We start from the raw sequence: 17,638 nt of genomic DNA, 5'->3' as shown, positions 1-17,638 counted from the left end.
TGCACAGACGGAGGATCACGTTCATTCTTGACCAACCAAGAAGATACCAACCATGTACTATTTCACAAATACAAACTATACCCCAATCTCACAACATAAGTTCACATCCATACCAAATTTACTCCAAAAGAAAGATAAATAAAATAAAATACACCACTCATAACCCCCTCCACCTCCTCACAGCCGCATACCCATAGATTCCCATCGTCGAGATACTCGCCACAAACGTAAACAGCGTAATCACCCCACCAGTGATAATCCCCTGCTCAAAGAACCCAATTGCCTTGCCACTGCGCTGCCCGATAGCCGGCAGTGGCACCAAAGCCTCACGCAATGCGTCGTTGGACTTGGATGCGTAGCTGCTCACTATGTCTCGAACCAGAGCGGTGTTGCTGGTCTCCGTTACGAACTGGGGTCGCGGGACCTGCAGGGATGAGACTGAATAGCGGGTTTCGCGTGAGGGTTTTTGGTTGATGGGGTATGCGGGGCCGACTGGTCTTGTTAGTGATTCCTGTAGAGGGCTGGGAAGGGATTGGGAAACTTACTGAGCATGTCGACGGGAACGTGGTTGATATAAGAGGTGTAGGAGTCGATGAATTGGGTTAGGTATTTGGCTGCTGCTGGGGCAGAGAAGGCGTATGTTGCTGCTAGGGTTCCCATGCTGAATTTCGGTGAGCTTTGGGTTGATTGTAAAAAGGCTGGGTAAGTGGGTAAAGACATACGATGTGCTCAAATCAATAGCATCGTCAAGACTAGTCACCGGATGCAGGACGAGCACCTTCTCGGATACCTTCTTCTGCAGAAGAGATGATTTTCTAAACTGTCAGCATGCTACTTCAATGGATGGGGGTATAGAGCTTACCGGTCGTGCACTTCAACTACACCCCATTCGGAACCAGATACTATCACCCGTGCGCTGGCGTCTTTATACGCCGCATCAAGCAACGAAGCGCCCGAGCTCGATCGTCGCGGATTGACGGCCGTCTGACGAGCGTCTCCATTTTGACCGGCTAGATACTTCGATGATCGCTGGATGATAGCTTCCACGAACTCCTTCATAGCGAACTCCTGTACGAGTACAACGTCAGGCGAGTAAGTGGAGCGACCGCCGAAAGCGAATCGCGCGGACACCAGCGCATCCGCTGCAGCGGAGATGTTGGCTGTGCGGTCGACGATGGCGACGGTTCTGGCTGAAGTGGGAGAAGAAAGGCTGTTGGAAGAAGGAGTAATAGAGTCACTTTGTGCAATGATATGTGTTTTGTTAAGGAATGCAGTGTCTGGTCTCTCCTCGCTGATAGCGAATGTATCTGCGTCCAGGGTCTGAGGCAGGATCTTCTTGAGCACACCCGGTACAGCCATGGTGGTTTTCGTTAACTGTTAAAATTAGCATCAAGCCAAATAAGTGGATGGTGTTGAGCCCACCTCAAGAATCACACAGTTCCCGGCCGCAATGGCAGCACTCAGCGCCGCGACAACAGAGAAAAACATAGTATGCGAAGAAGGAACAATATAGACGATTCCGGCACCGCGCTTCCCATCATAATTATCCTTGCCATTGGCAACGCGATACTCCTCCTCCAGGTCTTTCTTCAAGTCCAGCGAAGCATAATGAGTGCGAATCTCCTTAAAGGCAAGGCAGATCTCGGCGCGAACCTCCTCCGACGAATTTCCCGAATCGGCAGCGATCGCATCCTTGATCTGCTCGATATTCTGTACAAGTCTGGACTGTAGACGATGAAATTGATTCTGACGGTATCTGATATTCAAACAACGACCGTCTATCTCAGCAGCGACAATGCGCTGGAAAGGTTGTGTTGCGACCATTGTGCGTTGGTAGTAAGCGTGCTTGGTGGCACTCCGTTACACCAAGGTCTGGAATGTAGATGGATATAGTAGCAGGGGTTAAGCCGAAATCACGTCACACAAGTCAAACACGCGATGTGGACAACACACTGTTCCTCGGCAATATAGCCCCAGTCAGTGATCCGATCATGCGGACAGTGGAAGAGTGTGCGGGGGAAATATGGGGGAAAGATGGAGGGAGGCGTTGGGTTGAGTCTGGGCGTTCGGGATGTGGAGGAAGCAAGGGATGGATGGGATGGACAGCACATCCCTTTTGTTATGCATGTCAGTTCGGTGCACTATCCACCGCTAGTCAAGAGGAACATCATCTGTTCTAACTTGCTGTTATTGTCTGCTAAAGTGCTTGTTACACACTCAAGATATTATCTCCATCATGTCGTCTACAACTACAACTACTACTACAACTACATCTAGGGCTGTTGACGCCAGCACGCTCTCTATCCTCTCCGACTACGAGATCCACCATACCGGCTCAGAGACCCAGCCTCAGCCCCGGGTTCCTCGTGATGCTGTCCCTGTATCCCAGCCTGCGGACTGGCCTTCGCACTATAGACGTATCCCTTCATATCGACCTGTGGATCGGAACTTGAGCTACGAAGAGCGATCGGCTGGGACGAGTCCCGTGGAGTATATGTTTATCCAAACCATGTTGCATGGGGTGTGGTTGAATGCGGTGAGTATCTATGCTAAATCTTCAAATTGGATAATTCTGATATATGTGCAGTCTGTTGCGCGTCTCTGGCGCTTTACTGGGGGAAGGATTAACGATAAGATCTTCCATTATGAAGTTGGAGGAGAGTGGTGATTTAGTATAGTTTATGTCTGATTTAAATTCATTTATGCGTTCTGTCAAGATATACCAAATCTATTGTACTACCTATACGCTATATCAATATCTTATATGCTACGAATGACCCTATAGCAAATGTGCCACGTGAATAGTAATGGTATAGTACCAGATCAGCATTTAATTTGCGATAAAAGATCAATAACCTGAACATCCAAGAGGAATGTATCGCTCACAGATCTCTTAATGTATCTAGACTCTCAACCTCTTATATATCTGCATGACAACTATAGACACCCTTCCATTCCATCCAGCACTCTAAATACACCGTATATCAACCACCAACCCACCACCCATCTCACCCCTCATCCACCCCACAACCCTAGAAAAAGAGAAGTCTAAGTACTATCTCTAACCTGAATCCCGCCCAAATCCTCCTTCAACCCCTCCCCCAACCCCTTCGCAGGCAACAACACATACAACATCCTAGCCCAGCTCCCCTCCCCATTCTCCCCATCAGGAGTAACATTCCTCCAAGCATGATTCGTACCTCTCTGCACCGCCACATCCCCTCTCTTCAACAACCTCGTCTCCCCCGAGTCCAAGACCAACTCAACCTCCCCCTCCAACACAACCCCATAATCCACCGACACCGTGCGATGCATCGGACTCAGCGCATGCGGCGGCATATCCACAATGCGACACACCGAGCCCGTGGAGATGGTGATTCCCGGGGGGTTGGTCAGGTAGGAGGCGTAGGCGGGGATGTCGGCCTCGTCGGTGAGATTTGCGGGGAAGGAATCGGTGGTGTAGGCGAGGGAGAATTGGGCGTTGGCGGAGTCTTGGATTTGTTGCACCGGCATGGTTTCTGAGAGGGTGGTGGAGAAGATGGCTTTGTTGGTGGTGGGGTCGTGGGTGGTTATGTAGCGGGAGAGGGGGCGGATGTTTTTGGTGTTGGTCATTTTGGCGGTGTTGGTTTGGAGGTAATTGGGTGGTGATTGTGGTGTAGGATGTTTAATTGGAATGTAATGAGGAGTTCTTTGTTTGGTTTGAGGTTGGTATACTGCTTTGGACGGGATGCTGTTTGCTATATAATGCTGTGTCTATAACTATAGTATACGGACGAGGATGCATCGGGACCACATCCCGATGGAGTTCAGATGGTGGTTCCTACCGGTTATTCGGCTCTTGCATTACAGAATGAAATTCAATTCCTAATTATCTCATCTAAGTTATGATCTACTTCCTGCGGAGTTCCTCCAACCAGCCCCGTGGGGGAATAATCGGCAAAGTGACATAGTTATCTCCGTGGCCGAAGTTGATATGGTTGAGCCCGTGGAATCGCTCCGGGGATCTGTCTCTGTCAGCAACGTGGTCGTTAGTACAAGCTGGGAGAAACTTACCGGTCTACAGGAGAATTGTGCTGGAATATTCCACTTCCTTGTGTATCGCCAGATGCGACCTCCAGGATGATCTTTCCTCCCTTCTCGACTACTACGTTGGTCGGCCACACCTCCACATCGACCGGGTAGACCTCGCCCGGAATGACCGGGAGCACGTCCGTGGAGTAGTAGTTGCGATGAGGGAGCCAGGGACGGTGGCGAGGATGCTCAGGGTCCGTCTTGCGCAGACTGACACGCTGCCAACCCTTGCAGAGAGGCACTGGGTCTCCAGCCGTGCCGGTATAGAACACCTCCTTGCCCTCGGGCGAGATGTACCGCAGCGTGACGAAAAGATCGATATCTTGCGGAGTGGGAGAGCCTGGCTGGGGGCTCATCGACACATTGAGATGCGCGACAATGTGTCCGGTGATTTCTGTTTCGCTCTCAAATGGCGGAGTGGTGAACTGCACCAGCTGCGGGTTCTCTAAATTGCCAAGAGCAGGGTAGGTGATCTTGACCGGGCGCTCTTGCGGAGCTGTGGTAACCAGCTCTTGCTTGGAGGTCAGATAGTATCGCGTGTATTGCGTACGCGCGATGGGCCATTCATTTTCAGTACGGCGAGGGAATTGCTTCTCCGCTTCAGCATTGTTGAATCCGACGTCTCCTTTGCGGAGAACCAGATCAACCTTCGGGGCTGTTCCAGTGGACCATCCCTCGCGATCCTCGCCCTTGAGGAAGGCATCTAAGAAGCTGCGCTGGACTTCCACTTCTTCCGAATAGTAGAAAGGCAGGTCATGGCGACCGGTGATGAAGCGCAGATACTTCAACTTGCTGCCTGCTTGGGTCCAGCCCTCCACATTACCCCGCAAGTGCAGCAGAATGCCACCCCAGTTGGCCACGGACAGAAGAGGCACCTGAATGTCGGACATAGTGTACTCCTTACTAGCATAGTATATATCATCGCGGAATCGGTTGTTGACGTTGTCGATTGTCTGGTCCTGACGGTTCGCTTCCAATTCCTCCTCAGGAAGATCACCCTCGATGGTATCGGGACCCCAGTTACGGGCAGCACGACCAGGCCGACCGTACTGGTTAGAGACGACCTGCCGGTCCCACCAGAATTTGATGAAGGCATTCGAAAGGATGCCTCCGTGGCGACAGCGATCACGGTAGTAGTCGGACATGCCCTCCCACGGGATAATACACGACAGACCCTTGGGTTGCCGGGCACTGACTCTCCATTGACTTCCAGCATAGTAACTGATTCCGAGCAGTCCTACTTTACCAGTGGACCATGGCTGTTCAGCTGCCCATTCGACCACATCAAAGAAAGCCTCGCTTGTTTCACGGGACATGGTGTCCAGCTTTCCGCGGGATTGGCCAGTGCCTCGCTCATCCGCCCGAACAACAGCATAGCCATGCTTAGTCCAGAAGGCAGGGTCGGGAGTCTCCCAGGCTGAATGGGCAGAGTGATGCTCAGGGTTGACTTCGCTGTATGACTTCGGATGGAAGTCCGAGTACGGAATATCTTTGCCGTAGGGGCCGTAAGTGACTAGCACGGGGGCCTTTTCCAGCTCCTTGGGCCGGTAGACGTTGCATCGGACAAGACCCGATTTATCCTTCAAAGCAATGGTGACATTTTGCTCGAAGATGTAGGGGAAGGATGTATCATCCCGGGTAGTAATGTCTTCGCGGATGGGATTCGGCATGATGGTTGTTACTGTACCTCACCCAAAAAAAAATAGAGGATCAATAGCTAGGAAGCAAAAACAATGTGTAACAAATGCACTCAAAATCGGTGTGATAAATAGGTCGACGTTATCTACCCCTCACGGTGTTTTGCGCCATTTCAACGGTTCCCTTGCATCCGCCCCCGAACGTGGAGCCGAAGTTGTTGAGCCGAGGATTGAGATCACGACTCCAGACCCCAAAATCCGTCCGGCATTAACGGTGGACACACATGACTCATCCTGGCAATTTGTGGGGGTGAATGAAATCATGGGGTCGTCTTGAAAGATATAATTGTGTAGTATGTCATGGCAACACTCCGCTCTTAAGTGGCGAAATAACCAGTGTGTCCCCAGTCTGCAACCTTTAGCCAAACGTGATACACTGCCCTATCTGCAACAATGGGGAGCATTGACCCACGCACAGCCCAAGGAGGCCTTCACATTCTTATTGCCGGTGCTGGTATTGGAGGTCTGGCCACTGCCATCGCTCTAAGGCAACAAGGCCACCGTGTTGAGGTCAGTTACTCTTGCATCCGAACGTTAGGGTGAAGACAATAAGTTTAGACTAAAACTTGGACGCAGTTGTTCGAACGCTCCCGCTTTGCAAACGAAATCGGGGCAGCGATTCATCTTACGCCCAATGCAAACTCTGCGTTGCTTAGATTGGGGATCGACGGCACCAAATTTGGGGCTGTAGAAACTGAGCAGGTACCCGCTGCCATGCTTGCTCGCTAACCGAAAGATCATCTCTGACCTTGCCAGTTACGCATATACACTCCTGGTGGAGAGCCTCTGGGTATAATCGACAACAAAGCGCATGCAGACAAGTGGAGACACGTAAGTAGACTTCTCCTGCTTGGCATCCAATCGTCATAACGCTTGATAGAAATGGACACTTGTTCACCGAGCCCATCTGCACGAAGCTCTGAAAGTTGCCTCTCAGGCTCCTGGGCCCGGTATACCAGCTCAGCTGCACACTTCGAGCAAGATTGTAGATATTGACCCAAAGAATGCCACGGTGACTCTTGAAAACGGAGGAACTTTCAAGGGTGACGTCGTTATAGGAGCAGACGGTGTCCACTCCCTTGCAAGATCGAAATTGCCTTTCGCGAAGGACATTAAACCTTTCAGCTCTGGCAAGAACGCATTCCGCTTCCTTATAAAGCGCCAAGATGCCCTGGAAGATCCCGAGACCCGTTCACTTGCTGAGGTGTACAGTTCAGTGGACATGTGGGATTCTGATGAAAAGCGTGTGGTCATATACCCTTGTGCCAACAATGAGTTGCTGAACTTTGTCTGCATCCACCCCGACACAATGAGCACCATCAACACATCCTCTGATTGGAACCAAGAAGCTAGCAAGGAGGCGCTTCTTGAAGTTTTCAAGGATTTCAATCCCCAGGTTATCAAGATGCTAGCCAAGGCTGATCCTTACACCTTGAGGGTGTGGCCTTTGTTGGACATGGAAACTCTTCCCACCTGGGTCGATGACCAACTTGCAGTCATCGGAGATGCGGTACATCCATTCTTGCCATATCGTGCATCCGGAGGAGCGATGGCCATTGAGGATGGTGTTTCCCTGGCTGTCATGCTGTCCCGCGATGTGACCCGCGAGGAGATACCAGAACGGTTGAAGCTGTATGAGAAGGCTCGTCACACGCGAGCCAGCACTGTGCAGCAGATGACACGAGAGTCTTCCAAGCCGCAGTCAATGGAGACAAGTCAGTATCAGCACATGGGTCTATCTTACATAGCTAACATTCCACAGTGGAAGCAATGACCGACTATATCTACGGCCATGACGAATTCGACCACTCCACGCAGGTGCTGCGTAAGCACCTCTGGAGCAAACTCCCGGCCAAATACTGGCGACAGCCCATTGTCTTCGGCCCCATGCCCGGCCCCAGACAAGACTGGTGGGGCAGGAACCGCGTCCAGAAGTCACTCAAGTCAACATTCCAGACGGCGTCAATCCGATTCAGAACCAGTCGGACGCTGCTGCAAAACCTACTTCCCAATGAGAGGTATTCCTTCACAGACCCAAGCACTGTGGCCTACGCCAGCTTCTCGCAAACAAGACTTCACGGCATGGACTGGCTCGGCGGCGGCGGCTACCGTCACCTAGGCCTTTACATCGAGGGCGTGCAGTATAAGAAAACAGACGGCGAAGTAGTCAAAGGACTGTACCTGCCCATTCTCTTCGAAAGTCTGACTGATCCGATCGTGAGTGGTCGCGAAGAGCTCGGCATGCCCAAGCTGTACACTGCCATCGAAGCACACGAGCGGACCAATTCCTACCATCTCACGACTAGCTGGGAAGGCGCTGTATGGGGTCACTTCCACTTAGAAGACCTGGAAGACCAAGACTTCAGCATGAACCCTCCTCAGAACATTGGTAAGGGTGACTTGATCTACCGCTACATGCCGCAAGTTGGACGTGCAAACAAGGGACAGCCTGAGGCTGAATACCCCGTGCTTGTGCCACAAGAGGAGGAGCAGAAGAACATTCCATCGAGAATCACTCGGCTCCGGACGACCAAGAACGCCCGTTTTGAGATTGATGCACTCAGCTGGGAAGCATTGCCAACGCTGCATCATGTCATTTCACGGCTGGCTGAAATTCCTGTGGATGAGATTGTTTCGGCCAAGGTGGTTGAAGGTGAGGGGGTAGCAGATGTGTCATGCGCGAGACGTATCGAGTAAGGCCTGAGTCGCGTTAAAAGGAAGGTACGGCTGGTCGGAGTCATATTTGTCAGCATTGCTGTACCTGCATGTTTTGATAGCAGATCCAGAGTAGATCAATATACCTGTTTTGAACGATGTGACCTGGCTTGGGATCATGTGATGCCAGTTTTGTGTCCTATACCGTGAACTATGACTACAAGTACAAGCTAGCGTTCAACTGCTGCGATTACTTTCGAGCTCCATATTTTATGGAACAGGGTCAGCTAGGAATAAGCGTATATAACTTGAGTACGTATGTTTTCATGTCTCATTCAGTGCCGAGAATGCTCTGGGTTATCGCTCATTCCAGCTGCCTGAACCTCGAATCTAGTCCACCAACCCTCCATTCGTCTTCTTCACCATCGTAAACGGCGTCCCCACTCTCTTCAGCAACTTAGCCTCTCTAGGCTTTATGAACAATGGCTCCGTTGCAGCGAAGTAATCATGATAATACGGCTTCACCAATTGGACCTATTTGAGAACCAGTCAGTTCAGCTCCTGGTCACCAATGCTTAGACAAGGGTGAGACCTACCCCCATAAGCCATTCTTTTGACGCGGACCTGTATACAGATGGTAGGTTAGCATCAAATCATGGACAAACAACCAGCAGCCAGAAATGGAACGGGACAGACCAATTCTCTACCCAGGAGATAGTTCCCGGGGAATCAAGCGACTGGTATAATTCGAAGAAAGTACATTCGGGCTCAGCAGTGACAGCCTTGTAGGCGGGTTCGAAAGCGGCCCAGAACTTCGGCACGTCCTCGGGTTTTAGATGGACTGTTACTTGCAGAGAGATGGATTCAGATGAGTCGGACATGGCGAAATTATCTGGTTTATCGCCAGCTTCTTCCGAAGGCAGGGAGCTATGTGTAATTGGTGGGCTGATTTGGAGATGTGATGATGGCAATAGATAGCAGAACAAGTCCTTTGTAGACCGTTGAGAAGGGGGGGTGGCGGGGTTATCGGAGGTTAGTTAGCATCTACCATAAGCGGCTAACTGTAAGCACTAACCACTTAGCACTGAATTGACAGGGTTTGATACTTGGTGCTTCCCAGTGGCTATCTTTGATAAGCCGTGTCGAGGCTGAACAGCCCAGCCGTATTGTGACTGGACATTGGTGACCTCAATGCGGAACCGATGAGATTAGATGGATTATATGAAGCTTCTTTGGTACCCTTGAGATCCTCAGTATCGGGCCATTTCTGGAAAGAGGCGACGCCTGTTAGTTAAATGGTGCACGTGAGCTCAAATGAAGCCAGATTACTAACGAGGATATTGTTGACTGCATATAACAGCAAGTGCCATCACTGCCGGACACAACAATGTCTTCAGTCATAGGCAAGAGCTAGCCATGACGAGGATATATCGTATTAACCTAGATATGTAGTTATGTTAGCATAAACGAATAAGGCTTCAATATTACCTCGTCTGGAGGTTCGTGATGACAAAGTGTCCAACTGGATCAGCTTATGATAATCGGATACTACTTTCCTGGACACTATATTTCGTCCGCGAAGGATACTGTGTATGCGTAATCAGTCTAAGTATCAGTGGGCCTTGATCGACAGAATTATTACTTTTGGCATCGATCGTCCGACTGTCTCTGTATTTTGTTTAACCCCAGATGCTCATAGAATTCAGGATGAGGTGAGCGATGTTGATGAGAAGCTTGTTCTAGGGACCAGATGATGACAGTACTAGTACTAATAGACTTTTCTCATATATTATTGATTTTGTGTGTTAATATATCCCAGGGTCACCCCGCATATACGTATACTTTCCTACTTACCTAACTCGTAGTTAGCATACGAGCTGATTTACGCACTGAACCATATGAGACTACTACCATCGTAGCTATGTAACACACTACTTTTAGCATGTATGAAACCAAGCTCAGTTGCCCATGATCTGAAACTTCATGTCCCATGTCCTAGGTCTCAGAAGCAAGCACGATCAAGTAACTGTACCTAGCAGCTTGACAACACCCATACTCACGTCAGGAAAGTGCATCAGCCAATTAGCATGAACCAAGTATCTATTCGACTCAGGCAGAACTGTGCACTACCACTGTGGCGCTGTCCGCTATGCTAAGCACTAAATTGCACAAGTTGTAGTCTTGATAGATGAAAGGCCCGGCCATCTCACTAGCAATATAGTGGACCACTTAGTCTATGGATCATCCGGAACGATACGTATGTCCCGGTCATGACTATACCTCTTGGCAAGGTGTTGTAAATTGTGTTGGTGGCACCTATGGCCTCACAACAAAGCCGCTCGATTGAAGTACAGTATGCAATATACGCATGAACTGCATAGAAACTAAAGTCAGTGATTCGAGCACTGAGGCGCTCTCTGCAATAGCTCGCAGCGTGCAGACCTTGTCTGCCTGATGTCACCGTCGCAAGGATGGGTTCATGGGCCTAATCCCGGAATGACTTCGAGCCTTGGGGCCACTAGTCTCGTATTGTACCCAGCAGTAAGCAGCTAGGTGGCAATCACGGGCATGGATTATTTTCGAGCTAAGAGTGGTAGTAGGAGCGGGCACCTAGATGACTGGACAATGAATAGCTAGCGAGCACCGTGGGGTCATCATATCTCGAGCTAGAGGAGCGCGGATATATTCGGGAGTGGAAGAGTCCTCTTGTGTGATGAGTGTTCCATGACTGTTGGAGGATGTCCGGTGGCTGCACCTCGTGGCATCAGGCCGCAATGGGAAGCAGGTATGGCATCTGGGGGAAGAATGTGGGCATGCACACAGGACATGCATGTGGTATTCTTATCGCAGTGCTATGAATGGTAAAAGGCGCTGCTTGAGAGTTCAGTGTCCTGCGTGATTTCGTGGAGCAAATATCATCGAACTGCGGGGATGCTACTGCTCAACAGATTGGAGGGTTGATGAGACCACCCGAGTGTGGATTGACGGATCTTTGCTGGATGGATGGATGGTCGGGGGCCCAGAAAGGCCTAGAACGCGACCGTAGCTTGGAAGCATTTGAAGGAAGTAAGAGCTTTACCTGTACGATGGTTGTCTTTGAGATAATGTGCTGTGCTTTGAAAAAGTGAAGAGAGGAGGGAGAAACCCGACATAGCACAGCCAACGTGCGAACCCCCTTTACTATGGGAACGCAGTAAAGGGGAAGAAAGCAGGATGGATGGTGACAGGAAGTTTACTATAGTAAGTATTGAGTGTTGCGGCGGATGACGCATGACTGGCTGCCTACCGAATCAGGCGGCCCGCTGTGAGGTGCTCCGCCCGCTGCTGCACTTCACCAGGAACCGTAACCTCACCTCCTCCCGCCTTTGCTCGTCCTACACTTGCATCTCTTTCTCCTACTACTACTCCGTTGCCTTCTGGCTTCTCCCATCTCCAGGATACCCTGTCGTCTCGCTTCGACCGTCTCCTGTCTCGTCTGGAGCCCCGTCCTCTCACCTTTCCCTCCCCCTCTCAGCGCCACTTCCCCCCTCCTCCTCCCTCGCCCGCTCGCGTCGATCGCTTCGCTGGTGTGACTGTATTTATAATTCGCCCCGTCGGCCACCTAAGGCTGTCCGAACAAAGACCCTGATCTACTGGCTGTCTATAGACTCGATAGAAAACTTGCTCCAGAGCTGGCCAGGGCTTGCATTTGCTGGTTCCCCAACGTGATTTGACCCTCTCCGAGTCTGGGAGAGCTTCCCCGCACTAGAGCTGCACAGCATCATGTATGTCGTGGAGAAACACATCACTGGAAAAAAATGAGAGACCAAGTGAATATGTAGCTAACCGAAGACTTTCACAATATTCAGGCGCATTACCGTGAGCGTGATTCGTCCGGATCAGGCCGATGCCGACATCTTCTCCCTAGAAGTCGGTGGGGACATGACCGTCGAGCTCCTCAAAGCCATCGTCGAAAGCGAAACCTCCATCCCTCCTCCCTCCCAACGTATTCTCTACAACAATCAACTACTCGCCGATGATGCTCGCACCCTCGAACAGGTTGGCATTGGTGAGGGTGACATGATAGGTGTTCAGGTTACGCTGCGGAGACCCCAGGCCCCCCCACGGAGTATTGGGGGCCCCAGCTCTGCTGCTGCCCAACAAAACCTGCAGCGACGACAGGCAATGACACCAGATCCCGAGACGATTCGTCTACATATTCTCGGTAATCCGCAAGTGCGCGAGGCTGTTCGACGGCAGAACCCGGAACTGGCGGAGGTGGCCAACGATGCACAGCGCTTCCGTGATGTCCTTCAACGACAACAACAGCGCGAGGCTCAGGCCGCAGCAGAGAAGGAGGCTCGAATTGCCATGCTGAATGCTGATCCGTTCAACCCCGAGAATCAACGCGAGATCGAGGAGATTATCCGTCAAAACGCGGTAACGGAAAACCTCCACAATGCCATGGAACACCACCCAGAGTGTAAGTGGGCGAAACGTTTTCCGTGTCGACCTTATTGCTAACATGAAAGCACAGCATTTGGTCGCGTAACCATGCTGTATATCCCTGTCGAGGTCAATGGCCATAGACTCAACGCATTCGTCGATTCCGGCGCACAGGTCACCATTATGTCACCCGAATGTGCGACCGCGTGCAACATCATGCGACTCGTCGACCAGCGATATGGGGGAATCGCAAAGGGCGTTGGTACGGCTAACATCATCGGTCGGGTGCATTCAGCACAAATCAAGATTGGAAGCATGTTTCTTCCATGCTCCTTCACAGTTATGGAGGGAAAGCACATTGATCTACTCCTAGGCTTGGACATGTTGAGGAGACACCAAGCCTGCATTGACCTCAAACGAGGTGCACTCATCATCCAAGACCAAGCGGTCCCGTTCTTGGGAGAGGCAGACATTCCCAAGCACCTCCAGGAGGAATTCGAGGATGAGCCCATGATCAAGGGAGCCGATGGCGCCGAAGTCGGCGCCCGGACAGGTGCGGTCACGCATCAGGCCAGCCGCAGCCAAGCAGCTGGTGGCCCCAACATGGCCTCTGCGGCATCCTCTTCCCGCCCAGCCCCGCCGCAGTCACGCTGGCCGGCGGACTCCATCGCGAAGATCACCGAACTAGGCTTTACGCGAGAAGAAGCCATGCGAGCTTTAGACGCAGCCAACGGAGACCTAGATGGAGCCATTGGATTTCTGATATGACGCAGGTGATGTCACCGCTTTGGAATCCTTCAACTTTTGGCAAACTTGGTGCCGGGTGAGCAGTTCCGGGAACTTTCGTACCGCTGTAATATGATCTATCATCAACAACAGCGAGACCTGTGCGCAAATTGTGCGATGGCGCTCTATTCCCTACCCATGTCTCTATTTCACTTCCCTTGTAACAATGAAGCCTACGGACGTAACTATTATTGCATTCTATCCCACACACTCCCATGGTCCCCGCACGGAACTCTATATACCTAGCAAGCAAGATAGACACCATCAACAGCCACCCAAATCTTATTAAGGATATTTTGGAGGCCATCATCCCATACTATCAGCCAGCCCTGTGGCAAACAATCACAATCCCTGCTTTGCCCCCCCAATTCCGCAAGCCTCATCTTCTCACATCGGGTTTCATCCCGACCTATATCATGCAGCTGCAGCATTAAGAGCGATCGGGTCGGTGTAGCGGGTCCTGCTGCCACATTTACACTTTTCACACAGTAAGTACTATCTAGTGGGAATGCATTCCTACCTGTACAATGTACAGAGCACAGATCACAGACCCAAAGAGACTTTTGGTTTTTCAGCCCACCGCACCTAACTTAGCGAGTTGGCATGTATGCCTTACGCCTTCAGCTCACTCACTCACACACCTCGGCACTAAGTCCAGCACGATAAGGCAGGTTGATGTCCTTGCATGACTAGGCTCATGCAACTTCCTAGGCCTAGAACCCAATGACTGGTCTAGTTTATTGGTCTGCGAAACATTTCCGTCCAGTCTACACCTCTACTGCTACAAAGTACACCTGTGCGAAAGTACTGTGTACAGTGCACTTTCCAGCTTTGCAGACGCATGCACGCCTGAGTTTAGATCTGCCATTCCTTTGCTTTATTTTTTCATTTTATTTTCTTTTACGTGATCTATGGATTATCATCCCAGCACATACACCCCCTGCATTGGATACTATATGCATGCATGCCCTCCACTGAAATAGGAAAGGGAGAATATTGGGGTTATGGGGACTGATTACTGTGGTTACTTACTCCTTCTTGGGCTTGACTAGGAGTCTGGTCCGAAGTCTAAAGAACATATCCAGTGCCATGAACGCACCTATCAGAGTTAATTAGCAGCCGTCCAACTCAGCTTACTGATGTCCAGGCGCATGCAGTATCTCTACTTACCAAGAGCAACATAAGGCCCATATAGCATGCTGATGTTCTGCTTTTGGGCTACAGAGCGATCTGCCCAACTCCAGACCTCGACCAGACAGACTGTGGAGGTAAGGAAGGCCTGAAGACCAAAAATGAGGAGGTGGAGGGGGACAAGAGGGTCATCTGTCATGTATCCACCCCGTTAGCTCCAAGTTCCAGATAGGGAGATACCGAGCGTTTATGATGTAACGGTAGGTATAGTTGTGGATGATAGTAGGTGTAGATCCGCACCTCTCTTCAGGCCGCCAAGTGCCCAGACGCTTACGGGCACATGGTAGAACAGCTCCATAAGAATGAAGAAGTAAAACCAGGGGGCTGGTGGCTCCTCGAAGAACTTGTCATGATACGTATCGATGTAGAACTGTCGGAGGGTGTGGGAAAGGTTGGATTGGAGGGCGGTGGGGAGGATCGGGGCTGCGTCGACCACTAGGAAGATTGATTGATTGATAGCGAGTTAGTGGGTTTCGGGACTACGTAAACGAGTGTATATCAGTGGGAAGGGGGGAGGGGGGCAACTTTAGACCGACTTACGGAAAATGATGGGGACATGAATAGCAAAGAAGGAGAAGTAAATCAAGTCGCATTTCCGGCTCCACAAGGAGGCGGGAGCAGTCGGAGAAGCCATTCTGGGAATTCGGGATTGCGTAAAAGAGGTCTCCCCGGTTATCTAGAAACGTAGGGCGTAGGATGTAGATAGGTCGGGTCCCTTTCGTCCGGCCGAAAAGTTTCGTTTGACAGCTAAGTGGTAAGCTAGTAGAGTCTAACTAGCTGGAGGATGTGGAAGAAAAGGATCTGATATGTGCGAAGAAGAAGAAGAAGAGGAAGAGGAAAGAGCGAGAAAGCGGGTCAGCTGACCGTCACGGGTTCTCTCTCCGAGAAGAGTAAAACGCAAACGAAGCAAACGGAAAAAGCAACTACCATGAGAAAATAACAAAAAAAAATTAAAGAATGAAAAAGAAACCATCGAGAAAAATCCCCGCCGTTCGCCAGACCCGATCGGCTGGAAAAGACAGTCCGAGAACCTACCTAATACTCACTACTTTGGCAGAATGTTTGCTTTTTTTCAAAACTGCACGCGTCTCAGGCAGTCCCTAAACATAGCTTAAGCTTAGCCGTGTGGATCGCAGTCCAGCTATCGCTCAATCAACAATCATGGCTGCTCGGGTAAGGTGAGTTTAACCCACTGTCAACCATCAACCAGCCGTGGTGACCCAACGGTTTAACCAGCTCAAAAGTATGAAATGTTGCCAAAACAACAGAATTTAATTCTTTCGCCCATCCACAAGTGGCTTGCTTTTTTAACAGAACTCATCGGCCTTGCATATGGTGTTGAATAGTATTATCGATATATTCTTCTTCGATCTTATCGTTTGTGTGAGACATCCTAGTGCCATGTCCACCCTGGTAGCTGGTCCAGCTCCGCCCTCAAGCCATCGGTCATAGATTCATGGTGATCTCTCATTCCAGGGCGGCCCGATAAACTGGGCGTCTTCACCGCAATTCTCGAACCCTGCCTTCAGCTTACTCGTTGTGACCTCCGACTCCCGGCAAAGCTTGTGGTGCAAAAGTCCTCTACTGGAGCCCAGGATCCCTTAGTTGTGGCGCCTGCCCCTCCCCCTTCCCTTGGGGCTGATCTTTTGCCTCTGGGCTCCCTTCTTGGCCCGGAATCGGCCTTGACTCAATTTTACGCATCAAAACAAAAGTACTGCAAGGATTTGAGCAGCTGGTATCCGCCACCTGCACGCTGATCCCACCATGTCTCTCAATAATAGCATGCATTCTGCAGACAAAGCAACCTGATCCAGGAAATGACCTCGAACGTCAAAATGTACCTGGGTCCCTATCTCATGATTTGGCTCGGTCCTCCTAGAACATCGTTGTGTGGGCGGACGACGGGAAGCTTACGCTTAGCGCCACACTTTGCACCACCGTCCGTCAGTCCATTGTCGCATAGTGTTTCGCACAGAGTGGGCTAGTCTCCAACAGCCGGAAATGCGTCGCCCGACTCCCAGGGTAGACACTAGTCACTAAGTACGTACCTTGGAGGTCACAGCGACCCTTTCCCCGGAACTTGGGGCCAAATTTGACCGCCGGTGCTATCTAGTTGCTGTATCTCGCAAGAACACCCTGCGTATAGTCGCCAGCCTCAACCAGTAGTTGACTATCCACATCCACCGTACCCACCGGCACCAAACTTGGGAATCCTTTGACATTCCTTGTACTCCATGCACCAGTTGGGATAATATTTCGTAAGAGATAGCTCATGGACAACGAATCAGTGACGTGACACCTTCAACGGGCATCAATCGACAAAGTACATACTTCTTCCTAGGCTGTCTCGAATGGCAGCAGGAAGAGACTAACTTGGATAGGTAGTAGATATGATCAATGAAAGACAAAGCACTCAGGCCCTACGACGGAAACACGGATGACACGAAATAAAACTTGGTCTCAATTGCAATTCGACCCCTCCAGACTCGGAAGCTCTGAGCTTGAAGGTTGCTCAAACGCGGACATGATGTGGCTTGAACAACTGGGCGGACACAGTCGTACATTATGATCAGACCAATTCTCCTGCATCCTTCCTTCGAGGCTTCTGTGGGCCTTCGACGCCATCTGGGAAATGTTCTAGATAGCCTGGATGACCTTCCGCGGCCCATCTCTACCGATTATGGAACATTAACGTGGCTCGGTGGAGAAACCCGATAGTCCACGGACATTGAACCGCATTCCCGAAATGAAAGCCAACGTCACAACTCGCGCGAGAGGCTCCGTTGGCTCTGCGCGCGAGAAGATCGGCCAGG

At 50.7% G+C, this 17,638-nt stretch overlaps 8 protein-coding genes across 8 annotated transcripts; 3 read left to right on the top strand and 5 right to left on the bottom strand.

The window, feature by feature from the left end:
* Window positions 1-157: 157 nt before the first annotated feature.
* Window positions 158-1,824, bottom strand: AtWU_07988 (aldehyde dehydrogenase PutA; the record flags this gene model as incomplete). Its single annotated transcript, XM_035503097.1, has 5 exons — window positions 158-492; window positions 546-661; window positions 723-815; window positions 863-1,374; window positions 1,423-1,824. 5 exons carry the CDS (start codon window positions 1,822-1,824, stop codon window positions 158-160), a joined length of 1,458 nt encoding a protein of 485 aa, XP_035358990.1.
* Window positions 1,825-2,236: 412 nt separating this feature from the next.
* Window positions 2,237-2,668, top strand: AtWU_07987 (FAD binding domain family protein; the record flags this gene model as incomplete). Its single annotated transcript, XM_035503096.1, has 2 exons — window positions 2,237-2,536; window positions 2,588-2,668. 2 exons carry the CDS (start codon window positions 2,237-2,239, stop codon window positions 2,666-2,668), a joined length of 381 nt encoding a protein of 126 aa, XP_035358989.1.
* Window positions 2,669-3,048: 380 nt separating this feature from the next.
* AtWU_07986 (cupin domain-containing protein) lies at window positions 3,049-3,612 on the bottom strand (the record flags this gene model as incomplete). The annotated part of the gene is made up of 1 exon (XM_035503095.1): window positions 3,049-3,612. One exon carries the CDS (start codon window positions 3,610-3,612, stop codon window positions 3,049-3,051), a length of 564 nt encoding a protein of 187 aa, XP_035358988.1.
* A 277-nt stretch (window positions 3,613-3,889) lies between these two features.
* On the bottom strand, window positions 3,890-5,741 carry AtWU_07985 (CocE/NonD family hydrolase; the record flags this gene model as incomplete). Its single annotated transcript, XM_035503094.1, has 2 exons — window positions 3,890-4,004; window positions 4,054-5,741. 2 exons carry the CDS (start codon window positions 5,739-5,741, stop codon window positions 3,890-3,892), a joined length of 1,803 nt encoding a protein of 600 aa, XP_035358987.1.
* Window positions 5,742-6,161: 420 nt separating this feature from the next.
* On the top strand, window positions 6,162-8,465 carry AtWU_07984 (putative salicylate hydroxylase; the record flags this gene model as incomplete). Its single annotated transcript, XM_035503093.1, has 5 exons — window positions 6,162-6,278; window positions 6,345-6,470; window positions 6,525-6,599; window positions 6,649-7,483; window positions 7,531-8,465. 5 exons carry the CDS (start codon window positions 6,162-6,164, stop codon window positions 8,463-8,465), a joined length of 2,088 nt encoding a protein of 695 aa, XP_035358986.1.
* A 348-nt stretch (window positions 8,466-8,813) lies between these two features.
* Window positions 8,814-9,304, bottom strand: AtWU_07983 (putative quinol monooxygenase; the record flags this gene model as incomplete). Its single annotated transcript, XM_035503092.1, has 3 exons — window positions 8,814-8,957; window positions 9,020-9,047; window positions 9,120-9,304. The coding sequence occupies 3 exons, from the start codon at window positions 9,302-9,304 to the stop codon at window positions 8,814-8,816; spliced, it is 357 nt and encodes a 118-aa protein (XP_035358985.1).
* Window positions 9,305-11,693: 2,389 nt separating this feature from the next.
* ddiA (putative DNA damage-inducible v-SNARE binding protein Ddi1) lies at window positions 11,694-13,616 on the top strand (the record flags this gene model as incomplete). Its single annotated transcript, XM_035503091.1, has 5 exons — window positions 11,694-11,997; window positions 12,070-12,127; window positions 12,182-12,187; window positions 12,272-12,885; window positions 12,940-13,616. 5 exons carry the CDS (start codon window positions 11,694-11,696, stop codon window positions 13,614-13,616), a joined length of 1,659 nt encoding a protein of 552 aa, XP_035358984.1.
* A 1,046-nt stretch (window positions 13,617-14,662) lies between these two features.
* On the bottom strand, window positions 14,663-15,459 carry AtWU_07981 (EXPERA domain-containing protein; the record flags this gene model as incomplete). The annotated part of the gene is made up of 4 exons (XM_035503090.1): window positions 14,663-14,733; window positions 14,805-14,957; window positions 15,066-15,260; window positions 15,366-15,459. The coding sequence occupies 4 exons, from the start codon at window positions 15,457-15,459 to the stop codon at window positions 14,663-14,665; spliced, it is 513 nt and encodes a 170-aa protein (XP_035358983.1).
* Window positions 15,460-17,638: the final 2,179 nt, after the last annotated feature.

The sequence above is a fragment of the Aspergillus tubingensis genome, assembly GCF_013340325.1.
Source record: "Aspergillus tubingensis WU-2223L DNA, scaffold_8, whole genome shotgun sequence".
Lineage (NCBI taxonomy): Eukaryota > Fungi > Ascomycota > Eurotiomycetes > Eurotiales > Aspergillaceae > Aspergillus > Aspergillus tubingensis.
The sequence above is the reverse complement of the archived record's forward strand: the minus strand, read 5'-3'. Positions and strand labels throughout refer to the sequence as shown.